The sequence below is a fragment of the Aedes aegypti genome, chromosome 2, assembly GCF_002204515.2.
Source record: "Aedes aegypti strain LVP_AGWG chromosome 2, AaegL5.0 Primary Assembly, whole genome shotgun sequence".
Classification (NCBI taxonomy): Eukaryota; Metazoa; Arthropoda; class Insecta; order Diptera; family Culicidae; genus Aedes; species Aedes aegypti.
Window position 1 is genome coordinate 399155152 of NC_035108.1, and position 19760 is coordinate 399174911.

The 19760-nt window shown below is 36.8% G+C and overlaps 2 protein-coding genes across 9 annotated transcripts in view; one reads left to right on the plus strand and one right to left on the minus strand.

The window, feature by feature from the left end:
• LOC5568609 (annulin) overlaps positions 1-19760 on the minus strand; it is a 78277-nt gene that overhangs the window by 55169 nt on the left and 3348 nt on the right. For 3 of the 8 annotated variants that reach the window (XM_021847070.1, XM_021847069.1, XM_021847068.1), the window contains exon 2: positions 16735-17118. In XM_021847070.1, the coding sequence (XP_021702762.1) occupies positions 16735-16951 (217 nt within the window). In that variant the 5' untranslated portion in view covers positions 16952-17118. Of the gene's footprint in view, positions 1-16734; positions 17314-19760 lie in introns of all 8 variants that reach the window. The other 5 variants (XM_021847072.1, XM_021847071.1, XM_021847067.1 and 2 more) reach the window with 4 other exon arrangements.
• On the plus strand, positions 8835-9607 carry LOC5568612 (nucleolar protein 58). Its single transcript, XM_001652391.2, has 2 exons — positions 8835-9023; positions 9083-9607. The coding sequence occupies exon 2, from the start codon at positions 9111-9113 to the stop codon at positions 9591-9593; it is 483 nt and encodes a 160-aa protein (XP_001652441.1). The 5' UTR covers positions 8835-9023; positions 9083-9110; the 3' UTR covers positions 9594-9607.

The following is a 19760-nucleotide window of genomic DNA, read 5'->3' on the forward strand; positions in this document are numbered from 1 at the left end:
AGGTACACTAAGCACATTTGGTGCTGGTTTGTCGATTGGTTTTGTTGCCTCAGGTTCCATCACAGTTCGTAAGTTTAATTCAATTTTGCAGCAACTCAAAGAAACTGTGTATTTTTTCTGTTCGGAACATAAACCACTGCGACCAATATTTGATCTATTGTAGTATATCCAGTGTTCTTTGTGTAGTGCATGTCACGTTACTTTGTCCCTATCAAGAAGTGATAAAGTATTGGGTTTTCTTACAGTTGTAATTCCTACTTTGATCACAGGAATGGATTCTAATTGAAAGGTTTCTCTATTTATTCGCTCCGAAGAGCGTGATGAGTGCACAGGCGCGCCCCTTTATCAGTCAAAATCGAATCCCTTGGTAAAGCCAAGAAATTACACCGATATTGTCTATGCATGAGATTCCTAGTCCTTACTTCTTCAAACTAGAGAACTAAATAAATAAAACATTAAAAACAAATTGTAGAATTCGACTCATTTTTTTCCTTGTCTCAAGATCATTCTCTGCAACTGGGAAAAGCGAGACTTTTCACTTTCTACAAGGTTTGAAATGTAACAAGGACTAATAAATGTTCCTTTGTTTACTATAACATCCTGTTATCTTCGTTTGAAGCAGTCAGGACTAAGGTTCACTGGTAGATCTTTACCCCAAAAGGCATCACGGATAGGTAATTTACCTGTGTTATGGGTATTGTGTATCTGCAAAGTGTTCTTATTTTGTTCTGTTTACTTAAGGTGAAGATGAATCGAAGCCAAAATTCAAATTTTCAATAGCACAAATCTGGAGAACGGAACATCCGTTTGAACTGAAAACTTAATAGCTGATAACACCACCAGACGCTCTTGAAAATTTTAGTTTTGGCTTCGATTCATCTTCACATTAAACTATCCTGAATTTGAGATATTGTTGCTGAAAAGTCTACGACCAGAAACAAAAACTCTATTGTCGATTAGGGCTTTAGGTAGTATCGAAACTTTCGTCACCAGAAATAATTTGTCATGAAATAGTCTTTAGAATCTCATTATATCATAAATGAGATTCTAAAGACTATTTCATGACAAATTATTTCTGGTGACGAAAGTTTCGATACTACCTAAAGCCCTAAACGAGGGCAACCCAAGCAAACTGATTGGACAATAGCTAGAAGCTTCTGTAGGATTTTTGTCTGGTTTTAAAATTGGTACAACCTTAGCATTTTTTTCCATTTGTCAGGAAAATATGCCTATTGAAAACATTTGTAAAATATATCAACTAAGAATGATAAGCTACTTTCTGGAAATTTCTTGATGAGGATGTAGAAAATTCCATCATCGCCAGGAGCTTTCACATTTTTGAATTTTTTTAATAGTAGTTCTCACTTCTTCCAAATCAGTCTCACAGGCATTTCCGAAAACGTTCTCTTGGTTGAGAATATTTTCGAAGTTCTGAGTACCGTAATCGCCGAAAACGATTCCGTTGTCTAAACTTTTATAAGTATGCTCAATTAGGTAACATTACCGAATAACTGTTAAGAAAGTAAAATTCCCTTAAGAAATTGCCTACCTTTAGGCGTATTCCTTGGTTCGAGGTATTTTTCATTTTAAAGTTACTCAAAAAGTAAATAAGTTGTTAGCGATTGGTCTTCATATTCGGCTTAAGAGGCCATTATTTAAGTAAGTAACGACATTTTTAGTATTACCGAACCTTTTTTACATAGGTGATCAACGTTACCCCATATCAGCTAAATAAAAAAATTACTAAACTAAAATCACTTAAATCTTTCAATAAACAAAATACAGCATACAGTCTCGAGGTATGCGTGCCAGTACTTGTTTTAAAAATATAAAATTCGCAACATTTGCATTTTCAAACGAAATATTTAAGCAACATTCAGAAAAATGATCAATGTTACCCCGGATTACGGTAACTTGTTTTTCAATTGGACTAGTAAGTCCTAAATTAAAATTGTGCGCGCTTTCGAACTGCATAGCGAGTTTTTGAGCTTTTTCGCAATTGGTTAGTAATAATATGTTTTCCTCTTTCAATGCCGGTGTTGGCTTTTTTCAAAATTTAAGATAATTTCCAAAAGGGCTTAGAGCCAGGTCCAATTGAGAAATTTTATTTTCAAATTTTTCGCTTCTTAATTGTGCAAAACGTTTCTTGATTTCTTTCTGCAAATCCTGCCATATAATTTTCATAGCAGGATCGCGAGTGCGTTGAAATTGCCTTCTCCTCACGTTTTTAAGACGGATCAAGAGTTTAAGATCATCGTCTATAATCACGGATTCAAAATTTACTTCACATTTTGGAATTGCAATGCTCCTGGCTTCAAAAATGAAATTTGTTAAAGTTTCAAGATCATTGTTAATATCAAGCTTTGTTTGTAAAGGAATATTAACATTAGGGTTAGAGTCAATAAATGTTTCATATATATTCCAGTCGGCTCGAAAATAATTGAAAGTGGAGCTGATAGGATTGAGAATCGCTTCATGGGATATTTGAAATGTAACAGGGACATGATCAGACTCAAAATCAGCATGAGAAACTAATTCACTACAAAGATGACTAGAGTCGGTTAAGACCAAATCAATCGTAGATGGATTTCTAAAAGAGGAAAAACATGAAGGGCTATCAGGGTATTGATTTGAGAAATATCCTGAAGAACACTCATCAAATAAAATTCTGCCGTTGGAATTACTTTGAGAATTATTCCATGACCGATGTTTGGCATTAAAGTCACCAATGATAAAAAAAATTTGACTTATTGCGAGTCAATTTTCGCAAGTAGTTTGGAGCAAATTAACTTGCTGTCCAGAGCATTGAAAATGCAAATAGGCAGCTATGAAAGTATATTTACCAAGCTGTGTTTCAAAAGAAACACCTAAAGTTCAATAACTTTAGGTTCAAATGAAGAAAACATTTGATGTTTTATACGCCTATGAATGATGATTGCAACTCCCCCACATGCCCCATCAAAGCAATCATTACGATAAACAAAAAAGTTAGGATCTTTTTTAATTTGGATCCAGGTTTCAAATAGGTTTTAGTAATAACTGCAATATGCACGTTATAAGCTGTGAGAAAATGAAACAGCTCGTCCTCTTTACCATCCAGAGAACGAGCATTCCAATTTAAAATATTATTTATTGGGACTATCAGAAAAACGTAATCCAAAATCAATTTGATTAGTAATTTTGACACCAACTTTGACTGCTTCAGTCATAGTGGTGGCTTTGAACATTGCATCAGTCATTAGATTCAATTGTTCAGTTAGAAAATTAAAATCATAGGCACACATATCACTTGAAGTAGGTACATTATCTGATGGTTTTCCGTTAAAATTTTCAGTAGACGAAGAGGCAGAGAAGTTTCCTGTGACAGCAGTTTTTTTTTTTCATTTGAATTGAAACAATTAGAATGGGTACTCATAGTATGAAAAGGGAGGGGGAGTTCAAATTACCTGCTTTAATCGAATGGCTACCCGACGGATTAATATTAGTTTGTGAATGAGCATGATTATAATCTTCCTGAGGGGTGATTCTTAATCAAGCGATCGTTAACTGAAAAATGAGCATTGTTCGAAGCTCTGCCAGGGAAATTCATAAAACGACCGTTATCGTAACGGATATTATCTTTCATCTGCCTGGCACGAACCTCGACGACTCACCTACGCGAAGGGCTAGTCCAAAAATTTGACTTATGATTGCCCCCGCAATTCGGGCATATGAACTTATCGGTATCTTCCTACACTGGACAGACGTCTTTAGCGTGAAAAAACTTCCGCAAATCATGCATTTAGCATCCATGCGGCAATTTTTTGTATCACTTTTGGCACCGACGGCACTGAGTGGGGTTCTGGTAATTTCCTCCAGGTTTCTGGAAATGTTCCCTTGTCACACGGGCATCGAACATATCAGGTATCAGGTATCAGAAGGCCGGCTCCAAAGGCACGTTCCCCACCAGTTGGGAGATTTGTGCCATCGCCATATTTGAGCCTATTTCATCATCTACCCGATGGGAGAGGAAAGGGAAGGGAAAGATGGGAGGAAATAGGAGTGGGGTCCCTTGAAAAGGGAAGATCGCATAAGCGAAATGAGAGCATGTAGCTCCATACCACAATGGGTTCGAACAGCGCCCTAAAAAGGGCACTGCAAAACGCATGAGCGTAAAGAGAGCCTATAGTTCATTACCACAGCGGGTTAAGAATAACAGGATGTCCTGAAGATTCAGGCTTCTGTATTCAGTTTCACTTAATAAGTGTTTACCAAGTAATTGGAATCGCATTTGCGCAAAAACTGGACAGTTACATATCAGGTGATACGAAGTTCCATAATCGGAGTCACAACTATCACACACAAATGAGTCAGCACGCTGAATATTTGCCATGTGATAGTTGAGTCGGCAGTGGCCTGTCAACGCTCTGACCAAGAGACTGCAATTCTGCTTTGACAGATTTGTTAAATACTTCGCCACCTTTGGAGATGGCTCAGTAATATACAATTTTGTTTGACGACACGACTCCAAACTATTCCAATATTGCTTGTGCTGAGTTGCCGCCCAAGAATTTATCTGAAGCTTCACCCAGCACTTCGAAATTGGAATAGCCGGCTCAGGGCCAATGAAGTCATGCGATGCTCCATCGCGAGCTAGCTCATCAGCCAATTCATTTCCAGCGATGGAAGAATGGCCAGGTACCCATACAAGGTTTACAGAGTTGACTGAATTCAGTTCCTCAATTTGAGTTCGACATGCGATAACAAGCTTCGACCTTGAGTTGGCCGAAGCGAGAGCTTTTATAGCAGCCTGACTATCTGAACAGAAGTATATGACTTTACCCATTACGCGCTGTTAAAGTGCTGATTGCACTCCACACATAAGAGCAAATATTTCCGCCTGAAAAACGGTGCAGTTTCTACCAAGTGAGTAAAACTGATTCAGCCTTAGCTCACGAGAATATACTCCTGCAATTTCCTCCAGGTTTCTGGAAATGTTCCCTTGTCACACGGGCATCGAACATAAGTCTAGCTTTTTCTAAAGCTTTAATATTATTTAGATCATTTTTGTTAAAGTGAAGTAAATAATATTCTTGAAAAAGCCCTTTCCGAACAATGCCAGATTGGATTCTCTTTTTCATAATGAATACTTGGACTGGGGAAGTAAATCATTTATTCCATTTTTGATCTCTTCAGGTGACTTATAGTCACATGAGAGACCTTTCAAGACGACTTTGAACAAACGTTCAGTTTTGTCGTCATAAGTAAAAAAAAAGTGCTTCTTCTCTTCAAGATGTTTGAGAAGAAGTTCGTGATCTTCAAGAGTTTCCGGTAAAATGCGACAGTCTCCTTTCTTTGCGATTTGAAAGGAGACCTTGATTCCTCTTATGGCGTTCTTATCCTATCCATCAGATTGATTTGCTTTCTTCAGCAAATTTCCTTAATGTGGTTTGAAGAATGAGTTTTCACTATGAAATGATGAGTTTGTACTTACATTCCAGTACTAACGTGCTAGAAATATTTTCCAAAATTTCTCCATAGTAATTTCCATATAAATCTACATTGTCTTCGGGCCAACTTTAAATCAACACCTAAAAAGCTAAAAATTTCACAGAACACTATGTTTATGGTAAGGTTGGTAAGGAAGATATGGGAGATTGAATTTTCAAACATTTTTAAAATCTGAACCGCCGTTATCAAAGATTCCTTCTGAATCACAAAGAAAGGAAACTGCTGCGTTTACTCTTAAAAATCGAACATCTTGAAAAAAATAGCACAATGTTTTGGCTAATCAATGTTCAATGCCATTTTGGAAGGTTTATTGGATTCACTTGGATTTTCCCCAGTTATGATTATTTGCAATATAAAAAATAGAACCCAATGTGGCACTCGTCGGTAACGTCTTTATTGGTAATTTTATTTAGTTCAACAGTGACTTACGTAAGGTAAAAGCAAAAAAAAAATCATATCTCTACAATTCTGTAGGTACACTCCTATGTAAATGATTCGGGCCATCTCCTAAAAGAATACAAACTGTTTTGTTCATATCCTTGTGCCTAATTAATTAATTAATGTGTCTAATTAACTTTCTATAGCTCATTCAAAAAGTAATGAGTAGAACTTGCATCATAGGTATTTTCTCATACACATTTCAAAAATTGTATTTAATAAATTTTTGGATTGAAGTTCGACCAAAATTTTGAATCAATGAAGCATTAGAATCGTAATTTAATATTGTTTGAAAAGCATTTGCGATATTCAGGCGAAAAAATCTGAAAGCTATTTAAAATCAAATGGTATTTTAAATTATTGTGTTAGGAGTTACCTAGGATGATTGAACATTTGTGTTTTGTCAATATCTCTGCCATTTTCGCTCAATTTCTATAATATATAGCTTATTTGAATGTAAACGACGGGGTTACATAACAGGTATATGATTTAACAGAATGTTTGTGTTTTAAGTAGGTTCTAGTGACCCCAAAGTTTTGCACGATGCACTAGACCGAAACAAATTTGAATTTTTAGCTCCCCTATGCTTAAATTCTCCCCTATGCGTGACTAATAGTGAAACCTCCATTAGTCGATATCTAAAAGAACCATCGACTCATGTAAATATCGAGTCATGGAACAGAAATGTTTTAGAAAGCGATTTGACAGGACCATCAAGAAATTTTGTTTCTTGTATGGTTCCATGAGTCGATAGCGAATAATGGAACATCGACTGATGGAGGTTTTACTGTATGGTAAATAGCATCCTCCCAAAATTTTAAATAATTCAGAAGAAATTAGTCTGTGCCAGTGCTGTTAAATGTCAAAATTTTGGAAAAAAAAAATCAAATGCATATACATAGCACCCTTCAAAGCGAAATATTGCATGTGCGAATATTGGCAACTCATAGTAATTTATAAAATTTCACCGGGGATTTTTTCCAAGGAAGGTACTGGCGACTCTTTATTGCTACCCAATCGAGCTCGCATAGGCAGACGCGTGACGATCGACGGGGATGAGTTCGAGGTGGTGGACGAATTCGTCTATCTCGGATCATTGATAACGTCGGATAACAACTGCAGCAGAGAAATTCGAAGACGTATCATCGCCGGAAGTCGTGCTTACTATGGACTCCACAAGACCTTGCGGTCTGGTAAACTTCACTTCCGTACTAAGTGTACCATGTACAAGACGCTAATAAGACCGGTAGTCCTCTACGGGCATGAGACGTGGACAATGCTCGAAGAGGACCTGCAAGCGCTAGGAGTTTTTGAACGACGTGTGCTTAGGACGATCTTCGGCGGAGTATGTGAGAACGGCGTATGGAGGAGAAGAATGAACCACGAGCTTGCGCAACTCTACGGTGAACCCAGTATCACGAAAGTCGCCAAAGCTGGAAGGGTACGATGGGCGGGACACGTTGTGAGAATGCCGGACAACAATCCCGCAAAAATGGTGTTCAACTCAAATCCGGCCGGTACAAGACGAAGGGGAGCGCAACGAGCTAGGTGGTTTGACCAAGTGGAGCAGGATCTTGGAAGTGTGGGACGATCGAGGAATTGGAGGTTAGCAGCCATGGACCGAGTTAGTTGGCGTAACATTGTGGCGCAGGTCATGTCTTGAAGGACGTAGCGCCAGCAAAAGTAAGTAAGTACGAGTCGCTGTCGAATTTAGCAGAATTTTCTGATTAAATTGCACTGCAGAAAGTTTCTTTCAAGCGTGTTGATTACCTGTAATTGTGCGAATAATGATTTTCACTTTTCCACGTTAAGCCTTAAAACCGTTTCTGGACTTAGGTTGGCGGCTTTTCAATTTTACACTCTTTTGACAGCCGCCCTCCACCCTTGATTTTCTCACGGGGAACGATGATACTAGCAATATTCAATTGTCAAAGTTACGTGATATTCATGACATTTAACAACCCTGGACTGTTCATACGCCGTTTGAAGTTTATAAATACCTATTGAGATTAAGGTGAAACATCTCAAAATACAAAGATGGCTTTCACAATGGCCGACTTGTGACCCCACTCGCGTTTTCAAAGCACTAAACTGGAGAAATAGTAAGCAAACGTTCCTGATATTCTTATTTGAAGCTTTCTGCTAGTGCTAAAATAAAAAAATGCACTATGGTTGGATGCTTCCTTTGCGAGATTAGTATTTTAAAGTTTTAGCGCAATCATAGAAGTTAGATTCCAAACTGTTTCACCTTAGAGAAGCCAATCTTTTTTGTTCAGTCCTCTGACTCTTCGGCATGATATGCTATGGAGAATTGTCATTCATCATTATAACATGCTTCCTTGACTATTTGACAGGCAACAAACCAGCTCATGGTGGAAAATGAAAAAAAAATTTTGAACGAAATTATGCGAATCAACTTGAATTCATTTTTTTTTTTTCAATGATCATGTACATTCGACGTGCAACGAATCCGATTCATTTTAACAAATCTGAAGGCAGTTCAACTGGTCTTGCTCTTCTAGACATAGAAAAACATTGGAGATTTAGCAGTAAAATTTAAAAAAAAAAATAATGAATTTGTTATGAACTTCATTACACAAAAATGACGTTAATACCACTTAATACATTTTGATGTTTAAATGTTCTCCTTGTAGCACCTTACTCAAGCTCAAATAAATTAGTGACTCCGTAAAGTGTGTTGCATACAAGTTGAGCTGCAACTTGCGTGATAAATTCCATCTGTCATTTTTCGATTATCATGCTATTAATATAGGCCTTTTCATGTGACAGATCCGTCTATGCATTTGTTTACATCGGTGGAGGACCGGTGCTAACACGGGCCTGTCATTTTCATAGAAGAACTGTCAAAGTGCTTCCCAATCAGCTGATTTGAGACGTCATTTGAATAGGCCTATTATCGTCGCTATGGTCGATCGGTACAGTACATTGCATCAATAACGCTTTCGAAATAGATTAAAAAGTCTAAATCTGGAGGATCTTTCAAATCAAATCAATCAAATCTTTACTGCTGCGTTTAATGTGTATCAAATTTTTAAATTCATCGAGCGTTCTAATTTTTAGAATAAAATCATTTGGTATATTAAGACTTGATTTCATCAAACATAGTTCATAGATGATGATGTTTTGATTCTAGGGCATAAGGAATAATTGAGTGTTTTCACATGGGGCGCAAAAGCAAACCTGAAAAATCACCGGACCATAAATTAGCCGAGAAAAAGAATCGTTCCGCGAAGCAACCAACCCCAAAAAGCTCACTTCGGCTGGAAAAACTACGCCAATACCAAGCCGATCGCATCATAGCGGAAACTCCCGAGCAACGTCAGGCCCGTTTGGACAATCTCCGAAAATATCAGCGTAAAAGAATCAATCAAGAGTTGCCCATCGAACGGGAGGAACGATTGCAGAAACTACGAGAGGCTCAACAGCGTCGTTTGGAAAACGAAACGCCGGAAGAACGCGAGAAGCGCTTGGCTAAACTGCGCGCAAACGCCCTCAAACGCAGGGGTAAAACGTCCAAACGTAGAAAGAAACGCAAATCTAACGATGGTGAGCAGAAGCCAGACGAACCCAAAGCCAAGAATTCGAAAAATGGATTGAAGATTAAAATTAAGATTAACAAACCTGCAAAACGGACGGAGGAGTAATCGGCAAAATGAAATGAGGGAGTAGAGATAAATGTAGTAAACTGACTGATATAAGTACCGTAAAACGGGGTAACTTTGATAGTTTTTTCGAAGAAAACTTGAATATTTATGCATGCTGTTTCAAAGAATTTTAATTCATATTTTTAAAACAAGTACTGGTATCCTAATTATCGATTGCAGTTGATAGATTTCTAAAATATTTATTCTTAATGGATATATAATTTTTCATATAATCGAAAGTCGGTTTTCTGTTTTGGGGTAACTTTGATAATTGAGCATCACTCGAACAAAATTGAATGAAATACAGAACATTTGTAGGGCATTGCATATCTTTAGGCGTTTAACGCTATATGGAAATTTCTGACTTAGATTACAAAAATGGTCCCAGTTTGTAAAAATAGTATTCGCTAAGAGTTTTGAGACCGAATTCGAGTTCTACTATAATTAGGCTATCAAGTATAAGTAACGAATTCATTATGACTTCATCAAATGGTGATCGTAGAACAGATTGTTTGGGAGCATTTCAAAATTGCTAAAATCTTATAAATTTTCCATATTTGCATATATATCCTCAAATGTACTTAATTCCAACGGAAATAGCTTTAACATGAAGTGTCATACTAATACTATTAACTTTTGCATTCGTTTTGCTTAACAGATTAACAGGAACTTTGTTATTTCGTTTAGTATGTTGAGAGTCTCGCATTATCAAAGTTACCCGCATTATCAAAGTTACCCCGTTTTACGGTAGATGATATTTAATGCAAGTCGTGCGAAATAAAGCAAACATATATTCTTAATAATGTTTTTACTTATGTTGTTGTGAATTGTTATCCTTCAATTTCGGATCGCTTATAACATGATACCACCCACCATAATTTCTCATCAGTCAATCAATTTTGCTCAATGTTAACCAGTAGAAAATACCAGAGCTGGGAGTAATAATAGTAGTAGGCTTGAATTTTTGCGAATATCACGAGGCTCTTCTAATACAGTAGTTCAAAATTGTGAATCTCATCAAGTAGCCTAGGTCGGGTACATGAATTTTCTAAATCAGTAGTGTCCAGAGTTGCTTAATATCAATCATATCAGCTGATGGCTGATGGTCTAAAACTATCACTATCACTTGCGAGCTATCAATATCACTTTGATTTGACAACCAACAGCAGTGAAGCAACATCGCACTCTAGATCATAATCACTGCGGAATGAGTGATCACGTAGTAATTATCCATGCTATTACTGATTTTCAGTGATTGACAAATTGTTTCAACTTATCTGCAACACTGTCAAAAATATCGTACTGATAAATTGCCATTTTAAATGCTTAATTTAAGGCTAAACTTAACCCATCAGTGATATCCATAGTCTATCGCCATCAATGCACTTGTGATGGAGTAGACAGCATGATGTTGATGTGATATGGAATGAAACGATTTATATCGCAGTCGGCCTGTACAAATCAGCAAATTTTAAGCATTGATAGTGACAGCGAGCAACTCTGGTAGTGTCATTGAAGCCTGTAAATGGCGTAAATGCGAGAAATAGAACATTTTTCTACGGTAGTTTTGTGTTGCCCTTAGTAACGGGTGTTTTGCAGTGCGCATCGTACCTTCGTGCTGTGCGTACACGAATTCTCTCTGCTCTTGGAAGTTTTCTTAAAAACTACCTAAAGCAATAAAACAGTACTTTTCAGTGCTACAAAAACAGTACTTTTCAGTGCTAAAATTAAAAACGGTACTTTTCAGTGCTGCTAAAACAGTACTTATCAGTACTATTTTTTCTACTATTGATCCCTTTACGATCCTTGTTTGGATCCGTGCCTTCGATTTTTCGTTGAACCCGTTGGCGAAAGCTAGCGGTGGTAATCCTTCTTGGACACCGTCTTGGAAAAAAAAAAAAACCTCTCGAAGGTCACGTCTTTTTTCGTTTATTCACTAAACATGATTGCAACAACAAACAAAAGGAAAAGTGAATCTCTGAATTCACAACTTCCTTCCAAAAAAGTGGGATTTAAAACTGTCACTAAATGTGTCAAGAATGGAAGAAAGCACGTTTTTGCAATTTCTAATCGTAACAGGCTGTTTTTCATCACGCCAATCTGTCATGAAACGGCCTACTTTCCTGCACTGAAGTATGCAGTGCGGGAATAGTCATTACTTGGGGGGGAGAAACCAATACAAAATTTCTCTACGTCACTGTGAGCCCAGATCTTAAACAATGGACAAACATGATAAAAGCGCGTAATTAGCCAAAGCATATTTTTGGGTTTCATCAAAAGTAGCAAAAATCGAATTAGAATCAATTCGTGCTCATTCAAAAGTAACGTCACGAGAATACCGTTTATTCTAATTGAATATAACGTATTGGAATGAGGCTCTTTCTACTGTTTTCAATAAAACTGAATATTAAACGCATAGAAAACTGTGGCCGTTTTCCAATGTTTGTCCAGAAAGATCGAAGATACACAACAAATGAAAACTAGCAATTTTCGCCAAGCCTGCCTTGATTGTCGTTGGCGAACTGGAGTTATCTTGTAGAATGAAAATACAATTGTTTCAAATTTCGTGTGTACTATCTGTGCCTGCCTCCCAGGTCATTACATAACTGAAACCGGTGCTGTAATGATTCATTACGCAACGCTTTCTCATTACGCAACTGTTTTGAGTTGCGTAATGAATCATAACACAACAATATCTCAGAAAATGTAAAATAATGATGAAAGCATTCCGATATAATTTCTGATACCCTCAAGTGGTCACCTACGAAATAGCAAAAAATGTTGTATCGAACTCGTTGCAGAACTCGATTTTCATTCGGCAACTTGTTCCGTAAACTAGCTACTATTCCCTGGAATGCGAACTTTCTTCCAAGGGTGAAATGAATAATTGTATCGAAATGAGCAATCAGTTCAATGCTCTAGACAAATTTTCCGAGCACCAAATAGAAGCAGCCTCTAGCCCAGGCTCTTTGATTCAAGTGAGGAAGCAAAGAGTGCCGCCTATCGTGGTCAGTTGTTCCGAATTCGGGGGATTTAGGCAGGAGATCTTCAACTCCATTAGGGGAATCAAGGTTTCCTTCCAAATCGCAAAGAAAGGAGACTGTCTCTTAAATATAGCGAACTTCTTCTCAAACATCTTGAAGAGAAGAAGCACAATTTTTTTACGTATGACGACAAAACTGAACGTTTGTTCAAAGTCGTCTTGAAAGGTCTCTCAAGTGACTATAAGTCACCTGAAGAGATCAAAAATGGAATAAATGATTTACTTGGATTTTCCCCAGTCCAAGTAATCATAATGAAAAAGAGAACCCAATCTGGCATTGTTCGGAAAGTGCTTTCTCAGGAATAATATTTAGTTCACCTTAACAAAAAACGCTTTAGAAAAAGCAAAACTTTTGTTCGATGTCCGTGTGACATGGAAACATTTTCAGCAACCTGGAGGAAATTACAAGAACCCCACTCAGTGCCGTCGGTGCCAAAAGTGGGGTCATGGTACAAACAATTGTCGCATGGATGCTAAATGCATGTTTTGCGGAGGTTCTTCTCACGCTAAGGACGTCTGTCCAGTGAAGGAAGATACCACCAAGTTTATATGCTCTAATTGCGGGGCCAATCATAAGTCAAATTTTTGGTATTGCCCTGCACGCAAGAGATTCGTTGAGGCTCGTGCCAGGCAGATGAAAGATAATATTCGTTACAATAACGGTCGATTCCGGAATTTGCCTGGTAGAGTATCGAACAATACTCATTTTTCAGTTAACGATCGCTTGATTAGGAATCATACCCATCAGGAAGATTATAATCATGCTCATTCACAAACTAATATTAATCCGTCGGGTAACCGTTCGAATCATTCAATTTCGAATGTAAATCCTTTGCCGATATCGTAACAGGTAATTCTACCCATTCTACTTGTTTCAAATCAAATGAAAAAAAAACCCTACCGCCACGGGTAACATTTACTCCGCCTCTTCGTCTACCGAAAATTCTAACGGAAAATCATCAAATGTACCCACTTCAAGTGATAAGTATGCCTCTGATTTTAATTTTCTAACTGAACAATTGAATCTAATGATTGATGCAATGTTCAATGCCACCACTATGACTGAAGCACTCCAAGTTGGGGTAAAATTTACTAATCAAATTGTTATTAGATTACGTTTTTCTAATGGATCCAAATAATAATTTAAATATTTTAAACTGGAATACTCGTTCTCTGAATGGTAAAGAGGACGAGCTGTTTAATTTTCTTACAGCTAATAACGTGCCTATAGCAGTTATTGCTGAAACGTATTTGAAACCTGGATCTAAACTCAAAAGAGATCCTCACTTTTTTGTTTATCGTAATGATCGACTTGATGGGGCATGTGGGGGAGTTGCAATCATCATTCATAGGCGTATAAAACATTTCGTCATTTGAACTGAAGTTTTTGAAACTTTATGTGTTTCAGTTGAAACACAGCTTGGTAAATATACTTTCATAGCTGACTATTTGCCTTTTCAATGCTCTGAACAGCATGTTAATTTGCTCCAAACTGACTTGCGAAAATTGACTCCCAATAAGTCACATTTTTTTGTCATTGGTTACTTTAATGCCAAACATAGTCCTTGGTCTTAACCGAGTCTAGTCATCTCTGTAGCCAATTAGTTACTCATGCTGATTTTGAGTCTGATCATGTCCCTGTTACGTTTCAAATATGGGATGGTACACAAATTATGTCACGCCAAATTTCAACTTTTTTGACCACCTCCCCCCCCCCTTTGTCACGTTTTTTGTATGAGTCGTTTTAATTTTTTGTAAGGCTTGTCACGCTTGGCTTGACCCCCTCCCCCCCTCGGGGCGTGACGTAATTTGTGCATGACCCCTATCCCATGAAGAGATTTTCAATCCTATCAGCTCCATTTTCAATTAGTTTCGAGCCGACTGGAATATATATCAAGCACATATTGACTATAATATTGATGTTAACATTTCTTTACAAACTAAACTTGATATGGACAATGCACTTGAAACTTTAACAAATTCCATTGTTGCAGCCAGGAGCATTGCAATTCCAAAATTTGAAAATTTGAATCCGTGATTATAGACGATGATCTTAAACTCTTGATCCGTCTTAAAAGCATGAGGAGAAGGCAATTTCAACGCACTCGCGATCCTGCTATGAAATTTATATGGCAGGATTTGCAGAAAGATATCAAATTACGTTTTTCACAATTAAGAAAAAAATATTTTGAAAATAAAATTTCTCAATCTGAAAAACTTCCTGGAAGAGCTGGTGTTCCTCAAGACAGCATTCTGGGACCAATATTACACAATGTTTTCACATCTGACTTACCTGAGTTACCACAGGGATGTCAATCTTTGTTTGCGGATGACACAGGCCTCTTCGCTAAAGGACGACGCCTTCGTGGCATCTGTAGTAGATGCAAAATACTTTGGATATTTTTTCTTCATATTTGCAAAAATGGATGATTTCTCTTAATGCTTTCAAAACTCAACTAATAATAATTCCCACATAAACCAAAAGCTCTGTATTTGAAACCTTCAAGTAGATATATTGTCACGATGAGAGGGGTTCCAATAAATTGGTAAGATGAAGTTTAATATGTAGGGCTCATGCTAGATAAAAATTTAACTTTCAAAAATCACATTTAGAGCATTCAAACCAAATGTAACAAATATGTAAAATGTCTTTGTCCCCTTATTAATAGAAAATCGCAACTTTGTCTTAAGAACAAGCTTTTGATCTTCAAACAAATTTTCAGGCCAGCCATGTTGTATGTTGTACCAATAGCTGTTGTAATACCAGAAAGAAAGTTCTGCAGAGGATTCAAAATAAAATTTTGAAAATGATTGTAAAACTCCATCCCTGGTATGGCATCGTCAATTGATTACGTAAGGAATTATGGGGGGTTTGAGATTTCTTACGCGCCATTCAAATCATTTTTAATATTCATACAAAAAATCTTATCATGGAGTTGAAAAACCACCAAAATTGTCTAACGTAATTAATGGACCACCCCTATACTGCCCATAACTGCATAACAGTCACATTCGACATTTTTGACAAATTGGAGTTAATACCATGGAGAGTCATCAAATGATAAATACTTTCGATCAACTTACTAAAATATGTGAGATTGTTCTAGAAAACTCGAAAAAAATACCAAGTTGTTTTGTCACATTGGCAATTGTAACCGCATAACAATCACATTGAGATTATACATGAAACTCATGATGTAGTAGCAACGAAATTTCTATCAGAATTATTTTCTGACTGTTCACCCAATATGCGATATGAGTTGTACAAAACTTCAGCCTCAAATAAGATCTTTTGAATTATTAATGATTTTTTTAAATTTAAGTTTCGTCCCATACTGCAGTAAAATGCAAACTTGGTATCCCATTTACTCAGTGCCTACTTTTGTCGAATGTTACAAATATGCAGTTATGGGCAGTATAGTACTAATATTCCACAAAGAATATCCAATGTTGAAACATTGGAACAAATGTCAAAAAAAATAATTAATAATGTCAAGGTTAAGAAAATTGAAAGCGTTTTTTTCTCTCATAACAAAATGCTAATAAGAGCTTAAATTTGTTTTACTAAATTAGGATGATAGTGTTGTCTAACACAAAACACCTAGATATAAGAAATGAATGTAATGTTTGGAACAATTCTAATGAAGAATAAAAAAAATAAAAAAATTAACGTACCAAAATAAAAAAAAAAAAACCTAAACGCTGCACTCGGGTAAAGGTGGACACGACTATTAAAATCATTTTTTTTTTCAGTTAACATTACGCTTCAAAATGACTGACATGTCTTGCCCCTGACCTATTTTATCCCTTCTTACCCCAGGCAATATCGGGATCGAATTCACCACTAAAGCTAAATTTTATCAGTTCGAACCTAACGAAAAGTTGTACAGTTGCGACCAATTTGCTCCCAGTTTTCGAAATACTCTTCTGAAAATATTAAAAGACCATTCGAATATTTTGTAACTTATTTCGGATTTAAGGCTAAATAGTTCTTGAATTTGATGAGTTATAGATGACAATATACTTAAAATGAAAGAAAATCGATAATAAAAGAGAACCTAAATTTTACAAAAAAAAACATTCTTTCAGAATACTTACCTACAACATCCATGTCCTTCATCTCCATCATTGGCTTAGCCAGTGGATTATGTCCTGCCATGAGACGCCCCCGTTCACCCGTGTCGACCCGTGCAGGTTTCCATACTCTTCTGAATCGCATCCCGCAGCAACTGCAACAGCTATCACTGGCCTTATGTTCTCCAGAACAACCCCCGAAACATCCACCGCAACTGCTTGTACTGCACTTGTTCCCCATTTGCCTTTATGGCACGAGCACTTGAAATCGGTTAATTTTCACACAAACCTCACCGATGGATGTTGCGTTTCATTAATTATAGACTAGCTAGTTCACAACCGCGGTTTCTGTTCGACACTCTCGTCTCACTTAGATTGATTCAAATTTTACTGCCTGATTGTTGTTAACTATAAATCGGGTGGTTCAATTAACAGTGCAAAAGCGATAAGAGTTCAACAAGGTTGAATATTCAATGATTCATGCTACATATAGGCAGACAGCAACTTACTGTACGATCTCGAGGGCAGATTCCAAATTGGTCTTAGTTAAATTATTCGAACATTCGAATTTGGTCATAACAATTACTTGACCGAATGGATTCCCTACAGAACATGATAATTCACAAATCGATGAATTACATCAGCATCTTGTAGTGGTCATCAGCATGGATGGATATTGTGAGCCTTATCTCGTTCCATTCTCATCCAAATGGTCACGAACCGGAGAGGTAGTTAAAGGCAGCCAAGTTAACGTGCATTTAAGGAAGGGCAGAACTCTAAGTTCCATCAAGAAGAGGCCAATAAAAACAATTCCCAACAAATAAATACCTCTAAATAAATCAAAAGTATCCAACAAAAAAATGAAACTAGGCACTTGAAAATTCAAAAACGTCAATTGAATGAAAAAAAAAACACCAAAAACACTTGCTAATGTACCCATGGATAAACTAGCGATGGTCAACCTTTTCTTAGGGCATGATAATGTTTTTCCCGCTAGTAAAATGTGCGACACCTAGTTCACATTCAACCCGTCATCATCCATCGAATACCCCGTGCCCTGCCCACGTACACGAATGCTGGAATCAGCTGTCCCAAAAGTGATGTCACCGTGGTCGCAAACAAAAATCGCTTCACGGTCAAGGTCTCCTTCTGGTTGACAGCTGAAGGAGAGTGGGACACTGTGTGGTCCGTCCGAGGTGCGGCTTATAGGTGAATTTGATTAAAACATTATTTAAAGCTATAGGAATTCTCACTGACCAACTATACTGAGGAAAAGCTTGGCTCCAGCAATCTCCACGGAACTAGGAAGAGCTTTTTTTTTCTTTATAGAGCAAGTGATCATGATTTTCAAGTTCTGTTCCTAATGCTTCTACGTTGACTTTTTAAGCCCTGGAACAAACCTTTAAATTTCTATCTACTCGTGTTCAGGAACAAATAAGTATATTCAAAGCAATTTTCAATACGTTCGATGGCACGATTGAGACGAGTTTTTGTGAGTGGGGGTTTTGAACCAAAAATTCAAATCTCAACAGGAGTTTTCACTTCAAATACTTCGAATAAATATTTCCAAGTCAATTTTCATGATACATGTACCTGCAAAACCAAAATTTAATTATTGCTTCCAGCCATTTTAAGACTTAAAAATTGGATCAGCAAAAATACATCATCATCTTTCGTGGGACGAAGGTTGAAACCTGGTTCCGGAAGTATTTTCCGGATAAAAGCCGCTGTCAAGGAATAAATGTAAATACAAACCACTTATGCAACAACTACTTGAACTTCATGGAATCATCTCAGAATGCAATTTAAGATACTGTTCCTAAATATTGCCAATTCGACCATAGACCATAGACTGAATTCTAGAGCGAATTAAATTTAAAAAACAATCTAGTCTTCCATATCTTCCTTACAATCCTCATAATAACAAAAGAGTTCTTTGAAATGTTCAGTATTTTCGGTGATGATTTGTAGCTAGCACAAAGGCGATGTAAATTACTATAATGTAAATTACTATAGACAAATTTTGAAAAATGCTCCAACACCTTAGTACTAGAAAGAAAATACAAACCTATCCTCTCAAAACGAATATTAAGGGGACAGAACCCGACATTGATTACACAATTTTCAAAAAGTGGTTTCTCGTTCAAAATTTCGAAAAAATTTCAGGAAAGTTTGTTTACTGTATTTTATTTTCCGATCAAAACACAGCAAACACATTTTCATAGAATAATTTTAAGTTTTGAACAGAAAAACTGCTTTTGAAGTCTCGATAATGACGATGGCGTTAATTCTTCAACCAATAAGTTGCTGAAGAAAGTAATTCAGTCTAAAAAATGAAGAATGAAATATTCATCATTTGTTTGCTTTTGTAATAGCTTCATGTGGGATTATAGTCCAGTCTTCTACAAAAATACCATGCAACATTAGCTTCAAATGAATGAGTTTCATCAGCAACTTTCTTCATTGAGCTTGAGCAATAAGGTATATATCTATACCTTTTTGAATTTTCACCAAAACGGATGGAAATTTGACTCTTTTTCAATAATAAGAATTGTAAAAGATATGGGACATAAAATGTTCACAGTTTTTTGTAATTTAAACCGCTTTAATAGAATATACTCAGCTTTACTGAAAAAAAATGCTTGCTGCATACATTGACACCTTGAACAGGTGACAAGTTGTTTTTTTCCAGATTCTGATATCATTTCCGGTGAACCAAAAGATACCGTGTAGGACCGAAACCAATATATACTTTGAGGGTCCAAAATGTATTGGTGTGTTCAAAACGATGAAAAACAGTGCTTCACAATTCAATTATTTTCGAGACTTTTGGGATCCTACATGACCGTATGGGCATTATTATCTCGTAGAGGAAGTTTTTCTCTACATTTTGGCATGTTCTATGACTTGGTTACGCTGTGCAATTGATTAATTGAAACAAAAAACTAAAATCACTTCCTTGGGGGGTCCAAAATACGATCGTTACCCTACTGGACTCGGCACTTTTGGCACTTTTGTCGAAAATAACAAAATACATTCCTCATTTGATT